Source organism: Rattus norvegicus, chromosome 15 (assembly GCF_036323735.1).
Source record: "Rattus norvegicus strain BN/NHsdMcwi chromosome 15, GRCr8, whole genome shotgun sequence".
Taxonomy (NCBI): Eukaryota; Metazoa; Chordata; class Mammalia; order Rodentia; family Muridae; genus Rattus; species Rattus norvegicus.
The window spans coordinates 51,671,940-51,699,219 of record NC_086033.1 but is presented as its reverse complement, the minus strand read 5'-3'; the positions used below and the strand labels follow the sequence as shown (position 1 = coordinate 51,699,219).

At 50.0% G+C, this 27,280-nt stretch overlaps 1 protein-coding gene across 9 annotated transcripts in view; it reads left to right on the top strand.

Moving 5' to 3' along the window:
- The first annotated feature begins 58 nt into the window (after nt 1–58).
- The window catches only part of Sorbs3 (sorbin and SH3 domain containing 3), a 36,523-nt gene continuing 9,301 nt past the window's right edge, over nt 59–27,280 (top strand). The window contains exons 1-18 of one of the 9 annotated variants that reach the window (XM_063274058.1): nt 59–4,594; nt 4,769–4,853; nt 9,112–9,258; nt 13,740–13,884; nt 14,116–14,233; nt 15,626–15,819; nt 17,914–17,977; nt 21,503–21,541; nt 21,930–22,023; nt 23,681–23,768; nt 23,980–24,066; nt 24,168–24,221; nt 24,877–24,963; nt 25,426–25,487; nt 25,987–26,129; nt 26,357–26,409; nt 26,495–26,541; nt 26,712–26,826. In XM_063274058.1, coding sequence (XP_063130128.1) covers nt 9,155–9,258; nt 13,740–13,884; nt 14,116–14,233; nt 15,626–15,819; nt 17,914–17,977; nt 21,503–21,541; nt 21,930–22,023; nt 23,681–23,768; nt 23,980–24,066; nt 24,168–24,221; nt 24,877–24,963; nt 25,426–25,487; nt 25,987–26,129; nt 26,357–26,409; nt 26,495–26,541; nt 26,712–26,826 — 1,494 coding nt within the window. In that variant the 5' untranslated portion in view covers nt 59–4,594; nt 4,769–4,853; nt 9,112–9,154. Of the gene's footprint in view, nt 4,854–6,783; nt 8,565–9,111; nt 9,259–13,739; nt 13,885–14,115; nt 14,234–15,625; nt 15,820–17,913; nt 17,978–21,502; nt 21,542–21,929; nt 22,024–23,680; nt 23,769–23,979; nt 24,067–24,167; nt 24,222–24,876; nt 24,964–25,226; nt 25,488–25,986; nt 26,130–26,318; nt 26,410–26,494; nt 26,542–26,711; nt 26,832–27,280 lie in introns of those variants that run through there. The other 8 variants (XM_063274057.1, XM_039093073.2, NM_001005762.1 and 5 more) reach the window with 8 other exon arrangements.

Sequence of the window (27,280 nt, the reverse complement as noted above, 5' to 3'; positions counted from 1 at the left end):
AGTGTTGAGACCTGTCCTTACTGGTCTGTGTCATCCCATCAAGCATGCAGCTGTTTTTCCCAGCATTCTTCTGTTTTCTCTGTCAATATGTCTGAAAAAAGTTCTTAGACGGTAGAATGGGTTCATTTTACACTGAACCTTGCTAAGGCCCAGATGAGTGGAGGCTTCTGCTCTTAGAGTTCATCAGAAAACTTGCTCCAGGGGTTGGGGATTTAGCTCAGTGGTAGAGCGCTTGCCTAGGAAGCACAAGGCCCTGGGTTCGGTCCCCAGCTCCGAAAAAAAGAACCAAAAAAGAAAACTTGCTCCAGTTCTTAAGGGTCATTAGGCCACTGAAGCCTTGATAGCATAGTTTGGAACCCAAAATTAGGGATTCACATTTAATTGCCCCTTTGATTTTTTTTTTTTTTTTTGAAATAAGAGCCTGATTTTGTAGTCCTCACTGGCCCGTAATTCTCTCTATATATCAGGCTGGCCTTGAACTCACATAGCTCCAACTATCTGCCCTGTGAGTACCGGGATTAAAGGAATGCACCACCATACCTGGCTTTGGGTGTAATTTTTGAGACAGGGTTGCATATAGCCCAGGCCAGCCCTAGACTTATATAGCTGTGGCTGTCTTTGACCTCCTGATCCTCTCCCTCTCCCTCCCAAGTGTGGGCATCACAGATATGCACCACCACTCCTGAGGGCTTGTTGGGCTTTTTTACTTAAAAAAAAAAAAAGTCCTAATTAGTAGGGGACAGGGTCCTCTTATATGTCACCTTTAACTCAGTCTGATCATAAGTGCCATGTTCCAGTGCTCACTGCTGAGCTTTCTAATGACTGTTGGAGTCTGGGCACCCTTAATCACAGCTTGGAAAGTGTAGATTTGTTAGACCTCTTTGATGTCATGTGGGATGTGGGGGTCTCGCATTAAAAGCAAGTATCTCAGACAATAATATAGCACATTGAGAGGTTCAGGGAAAGCAGAAAAACAACAGCGTAACTTTTAACTTTTAGAAAACTATGATTTTCATGAGGAAAATGAAAGGTTAGCTTGCCTATCTGTGGGTTTTTTATTTATTTTATGTATATGAATGTTTTACCTGAATGTCATATATGTGCCTGCTGCACAGAAAGATCAGAAGAATGTGTCAAGGTTATCTGAAGCCTTGGAACTAGTGAGTGCTAGGCTTGAACCCCCAAGAGTGAGAAGCACTCTGAACTGCTGAGCCATCTCTCTAGCCCCATCTGGTTTTTAAAAAATACTTCTGCTAACATTTTACAGTTTGTCCATGAAAGATCAAAGCATGTTTCAGAATTGTAACCTTCCTGCACGGATTGCTTTGTTCCTAAGAGAGAAGAGGCGTGGTGGCGGTGGCTCACAGTCCCAGCACAGGGGAGGTGGAGGCAGGAAGGTCAGTACATTTAAGGTCATCCTTTAGCTGCCTATTGAGTTCAAGGCTGGGGGCCAAGGAGATGGCTCAGAGGGGACAAACACTTGCTACCCAAGCTCGATGACCTGAGTGTGACCCCTGGAACCCACAGTGGAAGGAGAGAACTGACTCAGGAACGTTGTCCTCTGGTTTCCACACAGGAGCCATAGCATAAGCATGCTTGCACTCAGGAACAGGGATAGTGATCATAATTAAGGGCCAGTGAGACAGCTCACTTGTCTTCACGTGGGTGATCCCAATCAAATAACGGGAACCCTCGGGTGAAAGGAGACCACCAACTGACACTAGTTGTCCTCTAGTCTCCGTGTGCGCTATCGAATGCATACATAAAGTAATAAAATGTAAAAATAATTTAATAAGATCATTCTTTTAATTTAAAGATGGTGACTAGAGAGATGGCTCTGTGGTTAAAAGCACTGGGTGCTCTTCCACAGGAATCCAGTTTTCCCATTTGGCTGAAAACTGACTGTAACTCCAGTTCCAGGAGATCTGAAACCCTCATCTGGCCTCTGTGGGCACTATACACACATGTACAACTCACACCTATAAACATGCCCTTTTAAATTAAAAGAATGAAATTATTTAAAATGCTTATCTCAATGGAAGAGCATTTGCCTAGCATGGGTAAGACCCTGAGTTCAGGTCTAGTCCCACATGTAGACACTAAATAAATAAAAGTAGACCTGTAAAGAAAACAAACGAAGCTGGGCAGTGGTGGGGCACACTTTAAACCCCACACTTGGGAGGCAGAAGCAGGTGGAGCTCTGCATTCAAGGCCAGCCTGGTCTACAGAGGGAGTTCCAAGACAGCCAGAACTACACAGAGAAACCCTGTCTCCAAAACAAAAGAAAAAGGACAATAAGGGCAACCTGGACTGGGTGAGCCCCTGTCTCTATGGGAGAGAGAGGAGGGCATTGTGGAGAATGAGAAAGGGTCTTAACTGTCAGGAGAAAATTGGAAGGAGATTCCTGAGGAATGTCTTCTTTGTAGCTTCTGCTTCTCTCCCCAAAGCACAGAGGTAGAAAAGATCCCTTCTTTGGAAACCTTGCCTACAAAAGTGGCAGTGGATAGTATTGTGACACAGTCCACTGGCGGAGTCCCCTCACTCCTAAGGACCCATAAGCAGGAAGAAGTTCTGAAAATCCCTAGGAACCAGAACTAGTTCAGACTCAAGCCCATTTGCACAGTCTTAGGAATATGTTGAAATAACTACGGTTTCTTCTCCTTAAACTTCAATAGAAGTTTTTAACATCTGTTCAGATTTTAAAATCTGAACACATTTCCCTCCTAGGTGCCTACGTTACGTTTGCCTAGGGCAGCTGTTTCTGCTTAGGGCCACAATTCCTTTTTTGTAGTTTTTTTCTTTAGTATGCATTGGTGTTCTGCTTGCATGCAGGTCTGTGCGAGGGAGCCATGACTGTCTTCAATTGGTGATGCAGGCAGCTGTGAGCTGCCATGTGGGTGCTGGGAATTGAACTCAGGACCTCTGGAAGAGCAGCCAGTACTCTTAACCACTGAGCCATCTCTCTAGCCCCAGGAACCCATTTCTTAAAGCAGTTTTCTAGGAATGTTGGAGCACTCCTTTGCAAACTTCTGAAGCACTGTTTTAAAATGGTCACTTCACACAGACAGTGCTGCCCAACTATGGTTAAATATATACATAAGAGACTTTACACTTACCAAAGACTAATTTATTTTTTAAATAAAGATTCAAAAACTTGTCTGATACAAAGAGAGTTCTGATTAGAATCAGAATACTGTGTATGCATCCAGGGTATGTATGTGCACATGTGTGGGTCGTTTACTTGTCTGCAACAGTGGAAACAGTTTCAGTTTCCTTTGCAATCTCCAGGTGACAGACACCTCTTTTGCCAGTAGACACTGATAATCAAAGAATACATGGCTTGTCACACGATGTGGCTCGTTGCCTAGGAACAGGGACATCAGACTGTCCAGGAATGTCTGTTAGCACTGCTCCCACCTTCCACCATCTTTCATTACCTCATCTCTTCTTCCACAATAGCTTGCTAGCCAATGAAGCAAGTTCCTATCGTAGTGAACATTTGTTTTCTTTTTTTTTTTTTTACCCTGATAACTTTAGAATGATTTCCTTACACTTCAGTATGGGGAAAGAGAAACCCCTATTGGTTCAGTCAATAGAAAAATCATTTGATGTCCTTAAAGGAGCAAAGGTAGGATTTCTGAAAATGGAGTAGCTTTGAGGCCTCTTCAGCCTTCACATTATCCCTTAGTTCCTTTCCTCCATGTGGTTTTTGAAACACAAAGTCTGAGGCAGCTGGTGTACATCAGAAAAATATCCTAAGTCATGTGGGATGCAGCTGGGCGCCCTGCTTTACAGCCGATTGTGCAAGAGCTCTCTAGTCTACAAATGCAGAAGTCAAAATCCCTTCTCTCTGCCTTATGTAAGTCCTTTAGCTGATTTCCCAAGTATGGCCTGTATCATATCTGTAAATATCTGTAAAGTTCACACTAGAGAATGTGACTGGTGACTTAGTTATACTAGTTTGGTAAAATCCTGCCCCACATTAATGATTCAGAGTTTTGTTCATATTAATGATTATTGGGTCTCTCTGCCCAGTGTTTGTATTGAAAATTATTTCCTAACCAATAAAGACTTGCTGAGGCAGCATTCTAGAACCCCAGTATTTGACCTGGCTGTTACGGTAACAGTGGAACACAGGGTTTTTTGCTTTCAGTTTTCCCCTACCCAGGCAGAAAAAAATTCCAGAGCAGGAGTGGACCTAGAGCTCAGGGTTGGGTATGAGGCTCCAGTTTGCTAGATTGTTTGTGGGGTTTTACCTCATCTGACACCCATCCCATATTTCCTGTAGCCTGTTAGACCAGTGTAAAGAGCAGCCAAGGCAGCAAGACACTGACGAGGGTTTGGGCCACACAGAGGAATCTCTAAGTTCTCGCCATGGTCAGCCGCTCATAGGAAAGCCATAAGAAAGAGCAGATGAGTGTAGAGAAGGAAGCTGGTGGGCCGAACAACAGAAGCAGTGCTCTCCTCTGGATGCCAGCAATGAGCTGTGTTAACAATAGGGCTCTGTGCCCTTGGCAGTTGGAGAGAGGGAAACTACATGACATTGGGACTTGGGAGCTGTCCTGCCTCTATCAGGCCAGCCAAAGTGAATAGGGTCAGTGTTCCCTGCCTTCATCTATGCAGTCACAAAGGTGAAGATGATACTGGGAGCACATTCCCTCCTGGGAGGCCTTGGCCTCATGCCTCAGCAACTGTGGCAAGACGTGCTAAATAACACCTTTGTTTGAGCCAGGGTTATGCATTGTCAACAATTTCATGCCAAGTCTAGGTGGTTTCAGCTCAAGCAGCAAGGACGTGAACATGGAGCATCCCTCTGTGCAGCTCTGAAGTAGAGCCAAGCACTCTGCCTGCCTGTAAGTCCCTGCCCACATGCCCTTCCCCTCCAAGTACCCTCCCTGTCTTCTTGGTTTTGAGGAGCATATCAAAGTGAAGTGTACATGACTAGATGTAGGTCGTCAGAAACTACAGTTTGGCATGATGAAGATGTGATCTGCGCTGGGCACATGATGAAGCAAAAGGCCATTGCAAATTTGAAGGCTGCCTGGTGTCACAGTAAATGGCAGGCTAGCCAGGGCTACATAATGAAAGCCTGCATTTAAAACAAGAAAAGAAAATGTTTTTGTCTATTCCAAGGCCTTTGAGACGATGCCATTGGGAGCCCCTTGCGTTCATTCTTCCCAGCATCCTAAGCCATAGCTCTTTTCCCCCCATCACCCAACCCTTTCTGGGATTGGTTTGCAGCCTCACCGCCTAGATGAAGCAGTCACACACGCCAATCTAGGCAGTGGTTCTCTGGAATGATGACCTATTTGATTGTGCCTAGAGGTTACCTGCGTTCTCTTGCTTTCTGCTATTGAAGGCAGTGGTAGAAATGTCATCTATCAACATGTGACATCAGTCTTTGTGAACAAAAGTTTTATAAGAATTTTCTTACTGTACACTAGAAGTCCTCTTAAGATTAAAAGAAGCAAATGCTTCTTATAAGTGAAGGATAACTTCTTTGACTCCCTGAGTCTTTATTTCCTTGATTTCTTACTAGACGGACTGATCTTTTGGCTCCGACCCAGTTAGTAATTCCAGAGGTGAGGGAAAGCCTAGATGCTGATGTCCAGTCTGATCTCTGACAATGGCAGCAAGTTCCTTCCCAAGAGAGGATCCCTTAGCTATAGTTAAAGCTCTGATGAGTTTCTGCTTGCCCCCACACCCCCCCACCTGCCCGTAAACCCTATTCCTTTGCCTCTTACCTCCTGAAATTATGCCTACCACTAACTCCTGCTCTAGATCCTCTGTGGCCTCTCCAGCAGAGGCCCCTTCTTGAAGGAGCAGAAGGACAATAACCCAGAAAACAGTCTTTACAAAGCACAAAAATATGTTTTACGATAGTCATTTAATAAGTTTTCATATGATCTGGGAAAAGTCAGAAGCCCTAAGGGAGTTGATGTAGAGTTGCACTACTAAGCTTAGAAGTACCAGAGGAGCCTTGGAGTCCTCTGCAAAGCCAATAGATCCCAAGGGACTGGGAATTCACCAGAGCAGATAAGCATAGCTGCACAGCTTGGGGGTGGAGCTAGGGAAAGACTGGGGCCCTGGATGGGCATGGACAGATTATGGCAGCAGAGATGGAAAGGCTAAATCTAGATCTGCTAGATCCAAATGGCAACATTGACATCAAATTCAGCCACAGCATGCAATTTTAAGACCAGAAAAATGAGCCCATATTTTTAAATGCACAAAAGCCAAGTGAGCATTTTATGTTCTGTTACCCCAGTGACATCGTGAGTTAACAGTGGCCTTGTCCCTTAGCTAAAGCCCCAGTGAGATGAGGTAATGTTTGCCCTTACTTACAAAGTCGTGGGAAGCAGTTTCAGAGCCTAGGAAAGAAGGATGAGACACTGAGTCACACTGACCCCTGCTAGATCGAGATCTGATCCCTACTTTGTTGTCTGCTCTGGATAATTAGATGGCTTCACCACCACCTCCTCCTCCTCCTCCTCCTCCTCCTCCTCCTCCTCCTCCTCCTCCTCCTCCTCCTCCTCCTCCTCCTCTTTTCTTTCACTTCCTTCTCCTTCCTCCTCCCTCTTCCTCTTTTCTTATACTTCCTCCTCATCCTCTTCCTCCTTCCTCCTCTTCTTCCATTTCCTCCTCTTCCTCCTCCTCTTCTCCTTCCTCCTCTTCCTCTTCCTTCTCCCTCCTTTTCCTTCTCTTCATCTTCTTCCTATTTTTCCTTCTTCCTCCTTCCTCTTCCTCCTCTTCTCCTTCCTCCTCCTTCCCCCTCATCCCCTTTCTTACCTCCTTCCTCCTCCTTTCTCCTCCTTCCTCATCCTCCTCTTCCTGTTTTCTCCTTTTTCCTCCTCCTTCCTTCCTCTTCCTCATCCTCCTCTTTTCCTTCTCCCTGCTTTCTCCCTTTCCTCCTCCTTCTCTTCACTTTTTTTTCCCTCCAGTCCCTCTCTTCACTTTTTAAAAGATCACAACTCTAAAAAAGCTTACTCTTGATAGTGGATTGGTCAGTTAGAGTTAAATTAAGTCTTATTGCTGATAGAGTGAGACAGTTCATCATAGAACTCAAGGAGGCCAGAAGACAGGATAGCCTTTGTTTGGATACCAGCATTCTATCATGGTACCCTCTGGCCAGCCAATCAGCTCTCTGACTCCCTTATCTCAGTTTCCCTGAGCTGGATGGAAGGCTGAGGCAGACCTAATTTTCCAGGCCCTGGTTCTTTGCCCTTGTCTGTAGCTGAGCTGCCTTTGCTTACATTCCCTCTGAGGTCATCACTCTGTAAAGTCTGCTTTCTCAAGGCCTGTCACCTACTTGCTCCTTTCATCCCTTGTAAGAACTGGAGGAAGCCTGTCTAGCTTGGTCCATCTCAGGCGTTCCTGTCTGGCCATGGCATCTGTGTGTTACCCATGAAAAGGAACACATAGTGGATGTGATGTCAGTCAGTGTCCAGGCTTCCCGGAGGGCAGGCTGGATAAACTAGGCAGGAACTAATTCTTTTACTGCCTTTGGGGTTTAGATGCTGAGAGCCATAAGATGCCCATGATATGTGTGCTATGAAAATATTTGTGCAAAACAGGCCTGAAATCTTCAGCCTCTTGTTCCTGTGGGGTTTTACATACCTGCCCATGCTACCAGGCCTGGCATTAACCTGCCTTGACCTGCCCTGTATGTTGCTTCCTTTGAGTTCCTTCACTTGGCAGTGACTGAACCAAAAAAACTCAGACTTCTGATAGGCCAGTGTGTAAGGGGGCCCTTGGAGCCCCAAAGTGGGTCACTTCACTTTCATCCTTCCTTGCCCCATTTTCATGAGTGGTTGGCATATGTGGGGCCATTGATAGAGCTTAGTTGGCAGTACTGGCAGAGCTGGAATCAAGAGATGGCCCCAGGGATGAAACAGAGTCGAGATCTGGGCTAGCATATCCATGGTGACTTGGCTTCAGTTCCTCACTGCTGGGTTGGTTTTGGCCTCTAGAAGAGTCTGTGTGTTCTTGGCTACTCCCTTCTGGTCTGAAAAGAGAAAGCACTCTTCTAGCAGCACAAATCAAAATGGATACAAAAGCCTACCTCAAGAATGTCCTGAAGGTTGTCCTAGGGAAGGAAACAGCAGGTGCCTTTCTACCTAACAGGAAGGACGGGCGCAGAGGAGATGCTAGTGTCACTCATCCAAATGGTAGACTGTCCTCAACACTAATTGGTAGTCACTTGATTAATGATACTTTGAGTTGGTGGCAGAGGACAGATTCCTATGGGGCTGAGGGGTGGGGAATGTGCATAGGACAGAATTGGCTGCCTGGGGCTGGGTGGGGCTCCTGGTGACTGGAATCAGATAGCTAGGAAAAACAGAGCAGTTATGTAACTGTGTTTACATGGGCTCAGGTGGCTGTGGAGGCCATGTCAGTCCTTGACCCAAGGCCGTGCTGGAGGTGTGCAGGCAGCGGACAAAAGGGGAAGGAGGTCCCTCTTGAACAAGAGGGCATGCAGGAGACAGAGCATGGCATACTGACCAGGGCTGCACTATCTGGGACAATGTTAACTGGCTCTAATATGCCACTGCAAGCTGCCCAGGGTGAGTCAGGCAGGCAGCAACAGCTAAAGCTAGGGGGAGGGGTCAGGAAACCAGACACCCGGCTCTCAGTTCAATCTCTGAACCTTGCTACATTTTTCTCCCTAATCTTCTTAAAAGAGGAAGAATTCTCCCTAAATCTGGGCAGAAAAGAGGGCGGGAGGGGTGTTATTTAAGTTTCCTTGTATTTACCTGCCCTGTGGTCTTAGCGACAAGACCAACCGTACCTCCTGTGTTTTGTGAGGCCATCAGAATACTTTAGAACACAGTGGGCTCCAACCTGAGAGGCAACCCAGGCCTGAGTGGCAAGGCAGAGCTGAAGCAGCTAAGCAAAAAATCTCACCCTCCATCTCCACCCCTGCCCCCCTTTCCCCTCAACCTGCATTCTCCAAGACTGTTTACTGGACTCCCCATTCCCATAGAGATGGGACTGGTAGCCAGTCCTCAGCTCCCTTGCCCATGCTGTGCCTTCTCTTGTGAGATACAGGAAGTTGGGACCTTTAGCAGCTCAGCGGCACCCTCTACATTAAATATTTATCTTGGAGTCCAGGTCAGAGCCTTAGAGCCTAAGAAGTTCACTGCTGGTGAGGGGGATGGCCAGGATTCCCGGAGTGGGAAGATCTTCAACTTCGTCTTTGGACAACAAAGAAGACAGTGAAAGTGATGTGGCCCTTCTTAGTCCCAAGGACCCTGACAGGTGGGAAGATTTGAAAGAGGGAAATGGGTAGAACTTTAATCCCAAAGGGAAGGTTGAGGTTGCTTCCCTTGGTTGGGTGGATAACTCAAGCGTCAGAGGGTCAGCATACTGCTGCCTGACCTCAAAGAGGGTCTCAGAGCTCCTCCACCCCTGAAATACCTTTTTGCAACCCAACCCATTTCTCTCCCTTAAGCTTTCCTTAAAGGACAGGTGGATATTCTCTAAAAAGACCCTTATAGGGCATCTCACTCAGTACACAAACACACACACACACACTGTGCACTGTATAATACAGGCATCTGTTAAAATACCTCACGCATGCAAATCAGAGCCCTGTTAGCAGGTTTACATCTATGGAAGACTGAAACTGTCGGGCTCATCTCTTAAGCTGTTGTTCTTTGACCTAAGTTTGTTTCCCGGGAGGTGGGGGTGGATTTTGTTTGAAGGCCGCACAAACAGTTCTGTGAAGCTAATAAGAGGTGAGCTAAGTTCTGGAAATGTGAAGCTAATAAGAGGTGAGAGTGCTAGGGGTTGTGATGTGCTGGGAACCACTAAGGATGGCTCAGGCACCAATCAAACTGCAGTCAAACATTTACCATACCCAACACCTCGCTGCAGTAGATCAGAAACCATTTTTACTGGTTGGTTTGCTGAGGACTTGGGTATCCCAGTGAGTCATAGGCTAGGAGTACTCCAAGGTTTCCATTGTCAGTAAACATTTGCCCTGGCACCTGCCAGCCAGAAGACTGGACAAGGAGGGGCGAAGGGAGGGTCAGAGAGAATGGGGAGCCAGTGGGTGGTGTCCTGAGATCCACGTCAGCACCCGTAGGAACAGCGGAAAAGCCGGACCAAAACAAATGCGGTGAATGGGAACACCGAGACCGTCCTAACCTCATCCCCGCCCAAGGGACCCCACCCTTATCCTCTTCAATGCTGTGACACGTCCAGGGAGCCGCTTGCTCATATGGACGATTTTCTCCCCCAAACTTTGCATGTGTGTGTGAGTATCCTCACGTTTGCCAGTACACGAGTGTTTACAACGCCTGGTCAGTGCGTTTAGACAGGCACGAACTCTCTTCCCAAGCGGGCGTCGCCTTCGTTCCTGGGCCACCGTGATTTATCTTGGTCCCAGCCTGTCTGCCTCCGGGCCTGTCTCCTGCCTTCCCAAGGTCGTGGGCTGCGTATCTAATTCCGGCTCCACCCGGGCTTTGGCACTCTGGGACCGTTCTGTTAATCACTCCTGCCCTGTGTCCTGGCTCTTGCAGAGCAGCTCGCTTCCCACACCCTGGAAGTGTCGCTGGAAACTCTGAGTGGCCCCCGCCAGCCCGCCCGCCCCTTTCTGACTCCAGCTTTGCCAGTGGGGACCGGGGAGGCATCTGGGAAACCAGCGGGCTCCCGGGGGACCCTCAGTGGCCCCTCCCGGCACCGCCTCCTGGACGGCCCAGCCCCTTGGGCAAGGGGCCACAGCGTCCCCGTGGCGCGCCGCCGGACAGAGGGCACTCGCGGGAGTGAGGGAGTAGCAGGCATCTCCACTTCACCCCAGCACAGCCCCGGCTCACAATTCAAATCCGAGCCCCAAACTCCTCCCGCCGCATTACTCTCAGGGTCCTGCCTCCCAGCGCGCCCCCTCGGCCTCCCTCTTCTTTGTTGGGCGTCCAGCCTGGCCCAGCGTCCTGACCGGTCACGAGGGCCGCGACCGCCCGCACTTCTCCCTGCCCTCTTTCCCGGAGGGCTCGCCGCGGCTGCTCCAGGCAGAAACGGGCTGGGATGCTCCTGCTCTCCTGGGCAGCCCCAAGCCCCCCACCTGCTCGCCGGGGGAAGGTAGGTTCAGCGACAAAAGGGGAACATAGCCTCCAGTAGTAGGTAGCGAAGGCATAGAGCTCCCCTCGGGGGTTCCAGTCTCTGAGGTTGTGCAAACCATAAAAGGTGAATTTGAAAAACCCTGACCCTATTAGTGGAGAACTATAGTTCGATAAGACCTGGAAAGGCAGAGAGAGACGTCCCCACCATCCAGACCTCAATCTAGGATGGGAAGGAGTCCACCAAACCTATATGAACTCCATTCTTCCAGCCCTTTGGAGAGGGCTGCTTGAGTGCAGGAGCTGCTGAATTCTGGGAACTCACCAGAGGTGTCCGGACACCTTCTGTTTTATGCTAGACAGATACCTATTCCCCAGGAGGCCTCTGTCTTCCTTAGGTTCTGCCTAATGTCTCCAGGCAGCCTGCTGGGAGAAAAACCAGGACCATCACTGGGCCCTATCCTACCCTTGTGTATTCCCCTTTTCATGTCACTCAATGGGAGGGGAGCAGATTGAGGTATCCCAGGGTCAATAGCTCCTGAAACCAAGTGGGGATGGGGGATTGAATCTTTCTCCCTCTGAGAGGACACTTCTGGATTTGACAGGAGGGTGGGACACAGTCACATTAGGGAAGGAAGGCCTGTCAGCTGATGGGTACAACTGCTGATGCTGAGGGTAACTTGGCCTCAAGCCAGCAGTGGAGCAGGGAGGGGTAGCTCTAGAGCCAGTGTGCCCGGGGCTTCCTTGGTCATCAGTCTGCCCGGCCTCACTTTCCCTTGGAGGAAGTCCAAGAGTCAGGAAACTGGGGTGTGTTCACATGGTTGTTTTTTTTGGTAAGAGCTCTAATTGGATCCAGCTGGTGGGCTGCACCTCAACCTCCCCTCCCCACAAAGTCAGGGATTGGCTGGGTCCCAAATAGGCTGCTCAGATGTCAGAAGGAATCCTCACAAAAGCAGACCAAAGAGGGTGCCTGCTGCCCCTAGCCTCCTTGGATTCCTTGTCAATGCCCGAGCAGGAACTGAGCCCAGAAGACAGGTACTGCCGGCTCTGCTGTACTGTCATACACAGTACGGTCCCACAGCTCCTGGGCTGCTCATATGACTGCACGCTGCACACACCCCTGCTGACATTCTTTTCACTTTACCTCCCATGCTCCTCACATGATTCACCACACACACACACACACACACACACACACACACACACACACACACACACACACACACACAGAGGCATATTGACAGCACTGAATATATTCTACCTCTGCCACACACAGGACACCTCCTGGGGTATCTGGTGTCCTTTCTTTGAACCTCCACAAACCCCACAGACACATACAAGCCTGATTTGGCCCAGTCCAAAAGGTGGTATAAGGGATTTTTGTTTGTTTTGTTTTTGTTTTTTGAAACAAGGTTTCTGGCTATCCTGGAACTCACTTTTTTTTTTTAAAAAATTGTTTATTCGTTTATATAATGAGTACACTATTGCTATCTTCAGACACACCAGAAGAGGGCATCAGATCCCATTACAGATGGTTGCGATCCACCATGTGGTTACTGGGAATTGAACTCAGGACCTTGGGAGGAACAGTCAGTGCTCCTAACCGCTGAGCCATTTCTCCAACCCCCAAGGTGGTGAAAGTTTATTCCACTAACACCCATTCAGCCAGGAAAATGAAGAGGTGCAGATCCTATATCATAGTTCTCTAGGCACTAAGTCCCCTTTGTGCCCCCGAACCATGAACTCTCTGTCCTCTAGCACCTACCTGTGTGTGTCCCCTTTTGCTCACCCATCTCCCCAGTGCCCTGAGCTCCCTTCTGCTGACCCTTGAGTGAAGCAGAACCTACTGGCTTGTCAGGCATGATGCCCTCAGTCAGGAAGGACCCTCCTTTCAAAGCCAAGCCTGTGGATACAGGAGTGTTCATCCGTTTAGGAGAGAAACTTCCAGAACTCAGCACCACCCCCAGGGCAGAAGCAAGTCCTTTTTGTTGTCATCTGCTGCTTTGCTTTCTAACCACCCAGCACTAGCTCTGAGCGTTCTGGAGCTGTGATCTGCACAGGAGGCCAGCGAGCAGCACACATTCCCTAGATCTCAGAAGTGGCTCCCTGCCTGGCAATGCTCTCCCATGTTCTTCTTGGCCCTAGTAGGGATGAGGGCAGTGCTGGCTGCTTCCCAGTGGTCAGCAGGTTCGTGGCCTTGATGTTGACTGCCCTTGTGCCTGTGAGCATGCAGATGCTACCAAGGCATGAGCATGTCAGAAGAATGGAAACAAAGTCCTGTGCTCAGGTCCTCTCTGCTAGCTGCCCTAGTTCTCCTGTGCCTTCCTTCTAGGGGAGCTGGCTATCCTGGCACAGAGAGTCCCAGAGGGGTGGTCAGAGGGCTGCAGGCCTGCTCCTGGCCAGCTTCCCTATCTTCCTTCTTGCCTGGCTTCCCCTCCCCCACTTCCACCCAGCGCTCCTGCCCCAGGCCTAACAAGCAGTCCATTGTGCCTCTGGGAGTCGGCACTGGCAGCCTGCAGGCGGGTGCCCAGAGTTGCCTGTTTCCTGGGTCCTTGAGCTCCCACCCAGCTGGCCATAATTCCCTCCCACAACCTACCTTCCTCCCCCACCAGTGGGTTGAGTCAAGAGGTCCCAGGCAGTCCAGCCCAGCCAGGCTTTCCCTTCCTTCCTCCTTCTCTGCAGAGTACACACGAAGGAGCAGCTGGCACATCCTGTGTCCTCCAACCTTGACCCAAGCATGCAAGGCCTCCCTGCTGGGCTCAGCCTGGATGATTTCATCCCTGGCCACCTCCGGGCCCATATAGGTGCATCTTCCCGGGGGACAAGGGTGAGTGAACAGCAAGGAAAAAGGAACGCTGATGGGCCAGCAGTTGATGGGGACACTAGTGGGCCAGGTGGGGGGAGCAGTGGACCGGCAGTCTGAAGGAAGCTCCAGAGAACCTCCATGGCTTCCCCAGGAGGCCAGACTCAGGCTATGCTCAGGCTGCCATTCCTTCCCAGTGGAACTCCAGTGGAACCTCTGGGCCCTGAGCTTGCTGCTCCTGGCCCCTTCCCACAGGTGCCTGTGATCCGGAATGGTGGCTCCAACACCCTTAATTTCCAGTTTCATGACCCTGCACCCAGGACTGTGTGCAACGGCTGTCCCCCGCCCAGGAGAGATGGTTCCCAGCATCCAGGTGGGTCTGCTTGGGAAGATCTGCTCTAAGAACCTTACGCAGGGATGGGGCAAGTTTCCTGTGCCATATGGAAGGGAATGGATCTTTGAAGGCCACGAGAAGGTCCCCAGGGAACTGTGGAATCAGCTTAGGGTACTCTGTGATTATGCAAATCTTGAGAAAGGAACCTTGAAGAGAACAGGCTGACACAGCATTTCCCTCCCTCTTGACAAGGGAAGGACATAGTCTTAGGGGTCAAGGGAACTGTAACAGGGCCCGAGATTCAAGTGGGAGGGTGAGAAGTCTCAGCTTAAGAATGGACAGGGACTGCCTGCCCCCCTCTATGCCCCCTCCCCTCCACATACACACCCAGGATTATCATCCAATCCAAAAGGACAGCTTAAGAGTCTGCCGTCTGGGCCCTAAGGTCTCTGAGCTCCTGGGGACTCCTCAGTACAATCCAGTACTTTGAGAAATGGTGTCCTTTACTGAGCATTCATTCCCCTGAGTCAGACATTGTGCAGAGGACCTCAGTCATTTAACAAGGAATTATTGAACCCTGGACAACACTGGACAGACATTTCGCAAGCCTAACCCCATCTAATCCATCTGCAGCTAAGCAAAGTCAGGGTAGGTTATGGGCATCTTCCCAGTGAGGATCCAGTCTCAGAGATGCTCAGAGGAGATAAGGTTGCATCGAGATCCACACCCTTGACTCTTTGGCCCTGTAGCATGTATGCTGTTATACTAAACTACTTAGAAACTCAATGTTCTGTGGGAAAGCTGGGGACACAGAACACATGCCTGGGGAATGAGTTTCCCACCTCTTTGGGGGCCGTTGTCTGTATGTGCTATGTCCAGAGGCACAGACTGGAAGTCACTGTGTCTTTGCTGAACTTACTCTCCTTCTGTACAAGCAGAAACGGAGACACCACCAGGAGGTTAATGGGCCTAAACTTAAACAATCAATCAATAGGTGGTAGAGCTGGAGTCTAAGTTTAAGTCTGTATCCCTCCAGTACCATCCCTCCCATCCCCCTGTCCCTGCCAATCCCCTACAGCTCAGAATCAGCCTTGCCACACCCTAACTGGGATGCCCCCGGCATTTACTTCAAGTAATCATTCCCAGCCCTCCTTCTGCAAACTCTTAGGAGCGTCCAAGGAAAACAGAATGGGGAGCGATGGACACAGATTGCTCCAAACAAAATCCTCTTAAAATTCACTTTAAGTAATAAACAAGCAGAGGCCTGAGGCGCTGCTTCAGACATGGAGGTTTGTGGTGTCTGCATCACCCAGTCAAACAAACAAGGAGGGTTTGAAACTTTGAGCTCATAGGGATTGATGTTCTGAGGAGACAGGCAAGGTCAGATGGAGACCCCACCTTTCAGTTAATGATCCTACACTCCTCTCACAGACCCAGCATGGTATCAGACCTGGCCAGGCCCTGGGAGTCAGCCCTCTGTGAGCCCTAAGCAGCCTGCCCCCCAGAATGCCCAGAACTGGTCAGCCACATGGACCAAGGACAGCAAGCGGCGGGACAAGCGCTGGGTGAAGTACGAGGGAATCGGGCCCGTGGATGAGAGCGGCATGCCCATTGCCCCCCGATCAGTGAGTCCAGGGCTGAGGGTCCCAGACAGAGGGGGCCCGGAGACCCTCCTAAGTTCGAACTCTATGAGATCTCTATGAGTATAATAGGGGTGGGGCACGGAGGCCGACACACCTTGTGTGTCTGAGTCACTTGGATGTTATATGGTACAGATCTCAGAGATGGAAAGCCACCACTTTAAGGGCTGAACGTAGCCAGATGCCTCTGAGTTCTGGCCTAGCACCCATACACTAGGTGCCTATTTACAGCTAAGTGAGTGAGATTGCCCTGGCAGGCAGGGAAAGATCCTGTAGTCCACATTCCACGGAGGATTACCGGGGCCCTGGCCTTTCATTGCCTTCATATGTTGGGCCAGACATATTTCCTCACAGTCACAATACCCTTCCTGCTTTGTAAGGTCTAGATGCGGTGGGTTATGGGAAATGCCCTCTCTCCCTACATGTTACTTGTGTTTCCTCGTGCAGAAAAATGTAGACACAAGACTGTGGAGAGCTCTGTCAGTAAAGTGCTTGCCTTACGAGCCTGAGTTCTCATCCCTGGAACTTATATATATATATAAGCTGGGCATGATAACACACATGCTTATAATCCCAGCACAGAGGAGGCAAGGCCAGGTGGGTCTCTGAGTTGGAGGCCAGCCTGGTCTATAGAAGGAGCTTGAGCCAGGACTACACAGAGAAACCTTGTCTCAAACATTAATTAGTTAATTAATGGACAGTGCTTGAGAAATAATAACTATCCCCTGTCCTCCATGTGCACATGCATGCACATACACATACAAACACACCTACACCCACACAAACATGCACACAAGTGCATGTGCTGTGCATGCACATACAGATAAATAAAATGAGGAAAATGTAAATCAGTCTCCATCTCATAATGGAGGGCTATCATGCTATACACTGAAGAGAGTTCTTGCATGTTTCGAATTCAGACACAGCATGCCACATGAAGCTGCCACAAAAGGAGCTGGGGAGAAGGCGCAGTGGGCAAAGCGTTTACTGCATGATTATATCATAGTTGGCTGCTGCAAGTATCTGTCCTCACTCCCAGAGCTGGGATTAGGGGCCACGGGCAGATCCAACAGCTTCCTGAATTAGCCGTCTAGAGGAAACACTGAGCTCCAGGTTCCCTGAAGGATCCTGTCTCAAACAAATAATCTTATTTTTTGAGGGGTGGTGGTGCCTTTAATCCTAGCACTCAGGAAGCAGAGACAGGAAGATCTCTGAGTTCAAGGCCAGAGCAATCTACATAGTGAGTTCTAGGCCGGCCAAAGGCTATCTAGTGAAACATTGTCTCAAAAATAAAATGAAATGAATGAAGGAGCTAAAGAGATGGTTCAGTGGTTAGGAGCGCTTGTTCCTGGAGAGGTACAGGGTGTGATCCCCAGGACCCACACAGCAGCTCACAGCTGTCCATAGCTCTGCTTCCAGGGACTCTTGTACTCCCTTCTGGCCTCTGAGTATATAAGCAAAACACTCACGTACATTAAAAACCCTTTAAAAGGGGGCTGGGGATTTAGCTCAGTAGTAGAGCGCTTGCCTAGCAAGCGCAGGGCCCTGGGTTCGGTCCCCAGCTCCGAAAAAAAAAAGAAAGAAAGAAAGAAAAAAGAAAAACCCTTTAAAAGATAAACAAATAATTAGGTACAGGGTTGGCGAAAAGGTTCAAGTGTACAGGCAGTTACCGTCATCCCTAATGATCTGAATGTGATCCCAGAACCAGTATGGAAGCAGGAGAGCTCCTACTCCTGTAAACTGTCCTCTGGCCGTGTGTGTGTGTGTGTGTGTGTGTGTGTGTGTGTGTGTGTGAGATCTGCATATCCCACCCCCACTAATAAATGAAAAAAAATATAGTGGTGTTCAATTGACCCCTGGCCTGACCTCTACATGCACAGAAACAGGGGTATGTATATGCCTGCATGCACACTGGTGCACACACATGCATGCACACCAGCACCAGAGATATTCCCCAGACCCCAGCCATCTGTAGGGATTTCTAGGTGTCCAGAGTTGGCTTGTCATTGGGGAGGATGGGTGAGCGGGGGTGAGAGTGTGGGTGAGTAAAGAGACCTGATTTTAATTTTCTCATCTCAGAGTGTCGACAGCCCCAGAGACTGGTATCGGAGAATGTTCCAGCAAATTCACCGGAAAATGCCAGGTTAGACACCCTCCCAGGGCCCAGTAGACTCCCAACTATCTAGAACTTGTGGGAGGGATAGGAAGGGCGATTTCTTTGCTTATGAAATGAAAATCTTCTGACTCCTGTCTCCGTGCTCTAAAGTGAGTGGTCCTGGAAACAGGCAAAGAAAAAAAAAAGTTGCTGCCTGTAACTTCTGGTGCTCAGAAGGCAAAGGAAGTGGGAATCACAGATCTGAAGGCCAGGCTAAGCTACAAAGTGAGACTCTGCCTCAAAAATCTAAAAAAAAAAAAAAAAAGAAAAGAAAATAGGCAGGGGGTTGGGGGGAGGAAAGAGAAGAGGAAGAGAAGGAGCAAGGAGGGAATTTCTCTGTTCTACCAATACTTGGGACCAATAATGGCCTCCAGACATACTTTAGTAGATGGCGACTAGTTGAAGTTTCCCAATGTCCTCTGAGGGCTTTCTGGGATCTCTCTGGACTTGTGATTAGGCTTCAGCACCACCTGAAGCATTGGTCCAAAGGCGGCCAATCCTGAGCTGCATATGAGCACTCTAAGGCCATCTGTGCATTGAGTCAGTCCTTGCTTATCTCTGAGGACTTCCTGTGCACAGAGCACTAGAAAGATGCACGATGTACAGATGACGGAAAGGGCTAGAATAACCAAAGAAGCTGGAGGGTGGCCAGGTCAGCTAGGCCACCCTTCAGCTAGGCCTGACCCAGAACTGGCAGAAAGGACCCTGTGAAGAGGCCCTTGAACTTAGCCCAGAAAGGTGGAGAGGAATGTGCCAGCAGAGGGCGCTTCAAAAACCCGGAGGGGAAACTGCATCTGGAAAAACAGGACCAGGAAACTCTGGACTAGGGTGAGAGGGGATTCAAGGTAGGAGTTGCAGTCTGAAAGGTCATAGGGTCAGGTCTTGTGAGGCTTTGGAGGTTCCTAAGAGGGCTTTGACTTTTATTGGACAAGAAACCTGGAACCTCTGAGCCATTCGAGCAGAAGTGAAGAATTCTAACAAAGAGGGCTGGGAGGATCGCCCACACTGCTAGACACAGAAGAGAGGAGGGAACAAGAGCACCAATTCCCCTGATTGGCAGAGGGGGAGGTGGGCGCACCATGAAAACCCTGCTCTTATCCAGTCTATACCTAGCAGTGACCCAGTCCAGGGCAGTGGGATGGGATGGGGTGGGGTGGGGTGGGGTGGGAATTCCAGGGGCATTCCAAGTACAGCATTGGGATCTGCTATAATTGAACAGAAGGAGAAAGAACAGCATGGAAAGTGAATGTAAACCTGAGCAAGTTGAAGGATGAAGCTGCTGTTTGACTTCATTTTATCTTTCAGACAGGGCCTCATGTATTCCAGGCTGGCCTTGAGCTCACCAGGCTGACCAAAAGCTCTCAGTCTTCATGTTTCAGGGGTCGTGGGAGCTTGCCTGGCTTTGGTGCTGACATTTTTTAGAGATAGGGAAGACTGCAGAGGAAGCAGGCTTAAGAGGCATTTGGAGCCTGGTGGGGTAGCACATGCTGTTAGTCCCAGCACTTGAGAAATGGAGGCAGGAGTTTAAGGCTAGCCTGGTCTACAGTGAGTTCTACCACAGCCAAAATTAGAAAATGAGTCCTTCTCTCTAAAAACCAACAATAACGAAAAGACTTTTGGTTTCCAGCATGTCACACCCAAGGGGAGTAGGTAACAGAATGCCCTGGGCTAGGTCAGGGGCGAGGTCTAAGGCTGCATGTGAAATACTTGGGGTGCTAAAAAAATGATGGGGATCTCTAGTCCTAGAGAGTTCTGATGTGTATAGCCTTGGCTTGACCAGAAACTAGACTTGTAGGAACAGACAGCACTGACCTTAGAGAGCAGCTCCCTGCAAGAACAAGTCCCTTGTATAAAATGCCATATCCAAAGCCACGGATATAGGGCCCCACGGTGGTGGCTTACTCAGGAAGCTGAGGCAGGAAGATTACCGTGAGTTCTAAGATAACTTAGGCGTGATGTGAGGTCCTATGACTCAGTGGGTGAAGGCTTCCAAGCCTGGCACTCTTCAAAACCCACATTGTGGAAGGAGAGGACTGATGTTTGTAACTTGTCCTCTGACCCTCACATGCTGTGGCACACATGTGTTCACATACACACACACACACACACACACACACACACACACACACACACACACGAAACATTTCTAAAACATGAACAGATAAAACAAAAAAACCCTGAAGGGGCTGCAGGGTTAGGTGGCTGCTCTTCTAGAAGACAAAGGTTCAAGTCCCAGCCCCTGCATGGCAGCCCACAACTCTGTAACTCCCGTTCCAGTGGATCTGGCACCCTCTTTTGGCCTCCATGGGAAACTGGTTATACATGTTGTTCACAGACACACGCACACATAATATATAAAATAAATGTAAAAGTACGATAAATTTAGGTATAAGTAGTCATATTCACACATACCTGTAGACATCCTCTCATAAATCTTATAGCGTCCCCCAGATTACTTATATTTAATACAAAGTAAATGCTGAGTTAGTAGCTATATGTACACTGTATTGTGCTGCTTAGGGAATAATGACAAGAAACAGTCCGTGTACATGTGCAGTACAGATGTGACATATTTTCAAAGTGGGCCTGGTTGAATCCATGGATGTAGACCCTGTGGAAACAAGGCTGAATGTATTTGAAAAACTTTGAGACTAGCCAAGATCACACAGGGAGATGGAGAAACAGTCTTTACAACTGAGCCCCCTGAGCATGTGGGTTCGGAGAATCCCCGCCCAGGTGAGGAAAGCAGCCGAGAGACTAGAGATGCTTCCAAAAAGAGACAAGGAGAACCAAATAGTCTCCCTGTGTCCAGATAAGAAAACGGAGTTTCAGAAGGAAGAGCTGTGACAAATGTTACCACTGAGTCAAGCTAGATGATCATAAGATGATAAGTCAAGACCATAAGGCTGGGTGCTATGGAGGTCCTGATTCCCCTGGGCGTGGTGGTTGGGGCAGCAGTGGTGGGCAGCAGGCCTACCAGGAAAGAGGACTGAGGGCTAGAGATAGGGTAGTATGGTTGCTGTGAGAAAAGCAGTCACCCAGCAGCAGAGGGAGGTGAAGGCAGGCTCCTGAGAACAGTATTTGGGTGTTAGAACCATCGTCTCCATCTCACCCCCTGAAAATCCTGAACACTGAGAGGAATGGGACTGGGCAAAGGGAGAAATTAGGCATTCCAGTTGGAGAAGGGAAAGAGAAAGGGGCTGGCATGGCCAGGGCAAGCCTACAGAGGTCAGGAGAGGGTCAGTGTGTGTGAATAAGCAGGAGAACCTAGAGAGTGTGGTTGCCGCCCATTTGGCTCTCGGGGCTAAAGGCTGCCAGAGGCAGGCATTTCAAGCCCTCCCAAGGGCTGCCTTCCTAATTCCTTCCCTCCCTCAGGACATTCTTCAGGCCCTGACTCAGCCCTCAGCCCTTGCTCCAGGCAGAAGGGAGGCTGGGAGTGGCTAGGCAGGTTCCTAGAGCACCCTGTCCTCCACTCTGTGTTCCGTTGGTGACCGAGTCCTTTCTGTTCCCCAGACCTGCAGCTGGACTGGACCTTGGAAGACCCACCCAAAGGTGAGAAGTGTGGGTTCATTAGTTGGAGTCTGGAGACGTGTGGCCTGGATTTGGGTGTCTTCCTGGGTGGTATGATTCAATGCAAGAGAATCTTAAGGAGCACATCTGGGAACACTAAGTCCCCTGGTAGGCAATGACTAAGGCTACCTTCACTGTCCAAAGAGCCCTTGTTTCGCCATCTGTTGACCAGGTTTCTCTGGGCCTCTCTTTTCTTATCTGTGAAATGGGCATACCACCTGTTCCAAAGCTGTTTTGAAGAGTTTGTGTTACAAATCTCTTGAGACAGTGCCCATGTCTGTCCCTGTGAACCTGTTATCCAGGTGTTAGAATGGCAAAGCTTAAAATAACTGCCTAACACTTGTCTTTGTCTGTCTTCATTCATCTCCAGTGGTTTCCTCACGTGCCTCTTCTGCAGACCCCAGGCATCCAGGGCCCCAACAAAGACCTGCCTCCAGGCCTGGCACAACTGGGACTTCGAGCGGGTGAGCTATGGCCAAGGCAATACAGAGACTAGTGTCCTCTTGTGGCCAAACCTGGCACAACCTGGGAGCGGACAGGAAAGGGTCTATTATTCCACTGGGCTCTAGAGGGGCTCAGAGGGGCTCCATAGCTGCAGATGCTCCAGCTCACCAGGCTCAAAGATAGCCAGGGACAGAACCACTCCTCTTGTGCATCAAAAGCCAGACCCTCACAGATCCAAAGACCATAAGTGATATGTGTCCAGGGCACTAGGGATGGAAACTGTTAAGGGCAGCTTGGACATGTGGCCCTTCCACTTTAAAAACTGAGAGGAGGGCTGGAGAGATGGCTCAGCGGTTAAGAGCACCCGACTGCTCTTCCAGAGGTCCTGAGTTCAATTCCCAGCAACCACATGGTGGCTCACAACCATCTGTAAGGAGACCCGATGCCCTCTTCTGGTGTGTCTGAAGACAGCTACAGTGTACTTATATATAAAAACTGAGAGGAAAACCTATAGCATGAGTGAACCCAGTTTTCTATCAGACTGTGGCTCAGACGTGCTCTCCAGAGAGGGAAAGGAAGAAATCCTGGCCTGAGTATTCAGGGGTGCTCTGCTACACCTTGGGGACCTGGAACTCTGCTTGGTGGTAAAGTACACCAGCTGTATGTGCCTATATGGGGTAGAATTCAGTTCACCAGCACAGCCATTACTGACCTGTAGCCTTTGTCATCAGTGAGATAATGACAAGAGATCCAAGTCAATGTACTGCCACTAGTCATTCGACCTTGAGCTTCAGTGTCAGTGTCTCCATCTTGTAAGTGGGGGTCATGGGGGTAACTGAGAGGATGGAGTAAGCAAACGAATGCATCTTGCATTATGATTGGCATATAGCAAGTCTGCCAACATGCTAACACACAGGTTCCTGTATGATGAGAGCTTCCTTCTATTGCAAACAGCACATTCCATTCTTATGAACACCTTTTTATTATAGAAACGAGAACAGACTCATAATTATAGGCAACAAATCCTCATCCCGTGGTCAGACATGCCATCATTTGATAAGCCCCATTCAGTCATTCCAGACTAAAGCCAGAGGCCAGCCAAGAGAGAAAGCCTAGGTGGATGGGGTACCCCAGTGACTGAGGTGGCTACACAGGTTTTATCACTTCATCCAAGCCCCATGAACCTGAGGCTCAGGAACCCGAAACAATTTGCCCAGGTCTCCTGGGTAGAGAGGCTCTCCAGTTTTCTTTGGAGTTTTTTGTATTCTTACATCCTGGGCCATGGTTTCTAAGACCACTTGGCCAGAGCAGTCTGCAAGCCAGCTGCACAGGTACACACCATACCAAACACATAGGCAGGATGCTTTTGCCCAAGGCTCCAAGGGAGATCCTGGCTATCCATAGAGCAGTGTTTGTATAGGCCTTCTACTGGACACCTAGCACATGCTCCCTTGCAAGTCATTCCCATTTTGCTGGTGTCCAGCCCGGGCTTGCATACACCTTGCCATGGCTCCAAGGTCTATGGCACAACTTCCACAGTCAGTGGGCAGGAAGGTTTCCTCAGTGGGAATGAGGAAAGAGGTAGAGAAAGGCACAGCCCCTTCTCCTTTGGTTACATTCTCATCCAGGTCTCAGTTTTCTAAGAGGAAGCTTAAGTGGTGTTTTCTCTTTCTTCAGAAGAAACTGGAACCACTCTGAAGAGACATCTAGAAATACCTTGAACTATAATCTTGGACCATCCTCAAGGCTTCATGCCTCAAATCAGGTAGACCATTTTGCTCCCCAACACCATCCTCAGCTGCATGTTCTCTGGCCACACGTATCTGCAGACACAGCACAGATCATTCCCTGATTTCAGCTTGCACACTTAGTAATGCATCTGTGGGCATATCAGGGGAGACAAGGCCCACCTTTAGACTCTAGATACAACCCTAGTGTCCCTCCACTCAAGCTAGTGGCCACCTACCTCTATGCAGGTGCCTAGACATCGAGAGAAAGTAGAGAATGTCTGGACAGAAGACTCCTGGAACCAGTTTCTGCACGAACTAGAAACTGGGCATAAGGTAAGCATATTAGCAGGGTCCTCTAGGACTGAAAACCACCCTCAGTTGGAGCCTGACCCAGATGGGTTTATGCCCTTTGACATACCCTTCCCACCCTACAGCCCAAGAAATCACTGGTGGATGACCCTGTTGAGAAACCTGCACAGCCCATTGAGGTGAGTGCTGCCCGATGGAAATGGGGGAAAGACACCAGAGTCAACAGTAAACAAGGATGACTCTGGGTAATGTGGTCTTAGTAGCCATGGAGAGAGGTCATAGAATCAAGGCTCCAACTTGCCCTAGGCCAATACAATTTCAGCTCTATCCCTAGCACCAAGGACAGTGCCTGAACTCAGTAGATGATTAATAAACACACACAGACTAATATAGGAAAGAGTGTAAGCAGAGAATGGGGCGGGGAGTGTGTACTGAATATAGGTAAGTGCACCTGCTCAGCTCATTCCAATACTCATTGTGTGGTGGGTGGTTGCAGCAAACCTGGGCCATGGAAGGCCATGGAAGCCAACAGAAAGGAATTGGGCAGGCCCTCAGGTTCTTAAACAAAACATACTCCCCACCCCCATCTGTTTTCCTCCAAAATAAAAAAGGCCAGCAAATACTAAAGCACTTTTGACACCCTGGAGTCTTGGGTTGGGGACTATGACAGGAATGAGGTGACACCTTCCCATTAGCCTTGAACCATGACTGCAGGCATCAAAACATGTCCTGACCCCCCTCCCTGAGGCCTGCCTCTGGCTGACCAGGCTGTCAGATCTGACCTCTGACCAACCTCTAATACAGTGCACTTCCTAAGAGGATCTTATCACCCAGGTCCTGCTAGAGAGAGAACTGGCCAAGCTGAGCGCAGAGCTGGACAAGGACCTGCGGGCCATTGAGACCCGCCTGCCATCCCCCAAGGTACTAGCCTCCGGAGGGCTTCTAGAGGAAGGCTTAAGCCACAGCAGCAGGTGACAGAGGGAAGCAGGCAGAACCAGAAACTGGCGACTCTGGGCGGACTTCAGCCTTGTCCGATTTACAAAATACTGGGCGTTGACTTAAGTGACCCCTGAGAACCCTTCCTGGCCAAATCTGGTTCAATGTTTCGGCTCCAGGGCCCCCTCCCTACCTGCCCCCGCCCCCAGTCGCAGCCCCAGGGACCCCAAGAACTGACCCGGCCCTAGCTTCCCAGGCCGGGCCTCCTTCCTTGGCGCCTCCTCCCAGCGCGAAGGCTCGCGGCCGCCTCTAGGACCCCACGTCCCGCCCCTCTCCGGCCTTCTTCCCTCCCGAGCCGCGAACTTTTCCGGAGGAGGTGGCCGCACTGGCTTCGGCTGCCCTGTCCCCGGGTCCCAGGCTCTGATCGCGTCCGGTGTCCCTACGCAGAACTCTCAGGCTCCACGACGGCCCCTTGAGCAGCCCGGCCCGGAGCAGCAGCCCTCCGCCCGGTAAGTGATAGAGACGCGGGCCGGAGCAGAGGGTCTGTTCCCCGGGGGAGGGGACGTGGCGCGGGCCGGGAGAGGGGGGCGATGGCCCTGCCCACGGTGGGGGACGGGCGAACCCGGAGGAGGGGCCTGAAAATCGGAAAAGTGCCTGGCCGCATCCCAACCGCACCTCTGCCCTGAGGCCACCTGTCCTAAACCGAGGAGGACTCTAGTGGTAGTGGCTGGCGGCGTTGGAGGTGGATGGTGGAACCCAAGGCCCGACACTTCCCGCGTTTCTTCGGGCGCCCTCCGCTTCTCCTAACCCAAGGCCTCACCCTTCCCGGCCCTCTGCTGCACGGGAAATAGGACATCCTGTTAAGAGCCCCGGACCTGGGAAGACGCCTGGGAAGGCAGGGGACGGGATGGGGGTAGTCAGAGGGCCTGGGAGGTCAGTAAAATGTGCCGACTAGCTCTGAGGGATGTAAAGTTTCAAACAGGTGACTCCCTGCCTCTGTCCCTGCAGACTGTCCTCAGCCTGGAGGCCCAACTCACCGCATGCACCTTACTTCGGTTCCTCCCGACCCCTGAGCCCCCACAGAATGGCAGATGGAGGAGGAAGCCCCTTTCTGGGACGTAGAGATTTTGTCTACCCTTCCTCAGCCCGAGGTAAGATAAATCCTGTTTTTGTTGGCCCTGAAAGGCCGCCTACTGGTTCTGGAAGTTCTCTTACAGCTAGCTATGTGGTGCCCCAGGAAAGGGAGGGTGGGGGCCAGGAAGGTCACAGAGTCCTTGCTTCCCTGTGCCTGACCTGGGTGGGTTGGGGGAGCATAACCCATCCCAACCCGATCCCCCCAGACATGACCTCCCCAAGCTGAGGTGGTGCTTCTCCACAGAGCCTAGTGCCTCTGAAAGGGGTAGCAGCCCTGCGAGGAAGGAGGAGAAGAAGGTAAGAGAGTCCCTAGGGTCAGGGAGTGTCTGGGTAGGTCCCTGTCTGTCTGAGGTAGCCCACTCTGTTCTCTCTCTTCTCTCAGAGGAAGGCTGCCCGGCTCAAGTTTGACTTCCAGGCGCAGTCCCCCAAGTAAGTGCTTTTTCTCAGCCCTTCCCCCTCCACCCTGGGCAGTCTGAACTGTGAGGGGAAGGGAAGGAGCTCAGGCTTCAGTTGGAAGAAGGCGGGAGAGGGAGGGGGTACACAGGGCAGTGTCTGAAGAAGAAAGTGTACCCGGTGCTGTACATTGCTCTCCCCTACAGGGAGCTGACTCTGCAGAAGGGTGACATTGTCTATATCCATAAAGAAGTGGACAAGAACTGGCTGGAGGGGGAACACCATGGCCGACTGGGCATCTTCCCAGCTAATTATGTGGAGGTGAGTGAAGGAGATAGGTTGGGAGAGACTTAGAAACTGCAGACTCCAAGTTTCCTGTAAAACCTTGAGCGGTCTGTGCTCTCTCTTGAATGTCTTTGGCCCACACATCACCTGGTCCAGGGCTTAGCCTGTTCTCCCAACCCAGGGACAGTTGAAGAGACACTCATCCAGAAGCTACCACCATATCAGGGCTCTAGATTTTAGCAAGATTCCATCTTTCTATCCTGGTCTTAACTAACCAGAATGTGAAATGTGTGACAGTTCACTTGCAAATGTATCACCTCTTTCAGGTGTGTTACCTGTTTGTTCCTCACACTGCCGGGTGTGTGTGTGTGTGTGTGTGTGTGTGTGTGTGTGTGTGTGTGTGATAATTATCTCACTTTAAAGATGGAGGTTCCATGCTTAGTCAAAGAGTCATGGCTTTATGAGACCTACAGGTTATTTTTAGTCTCTG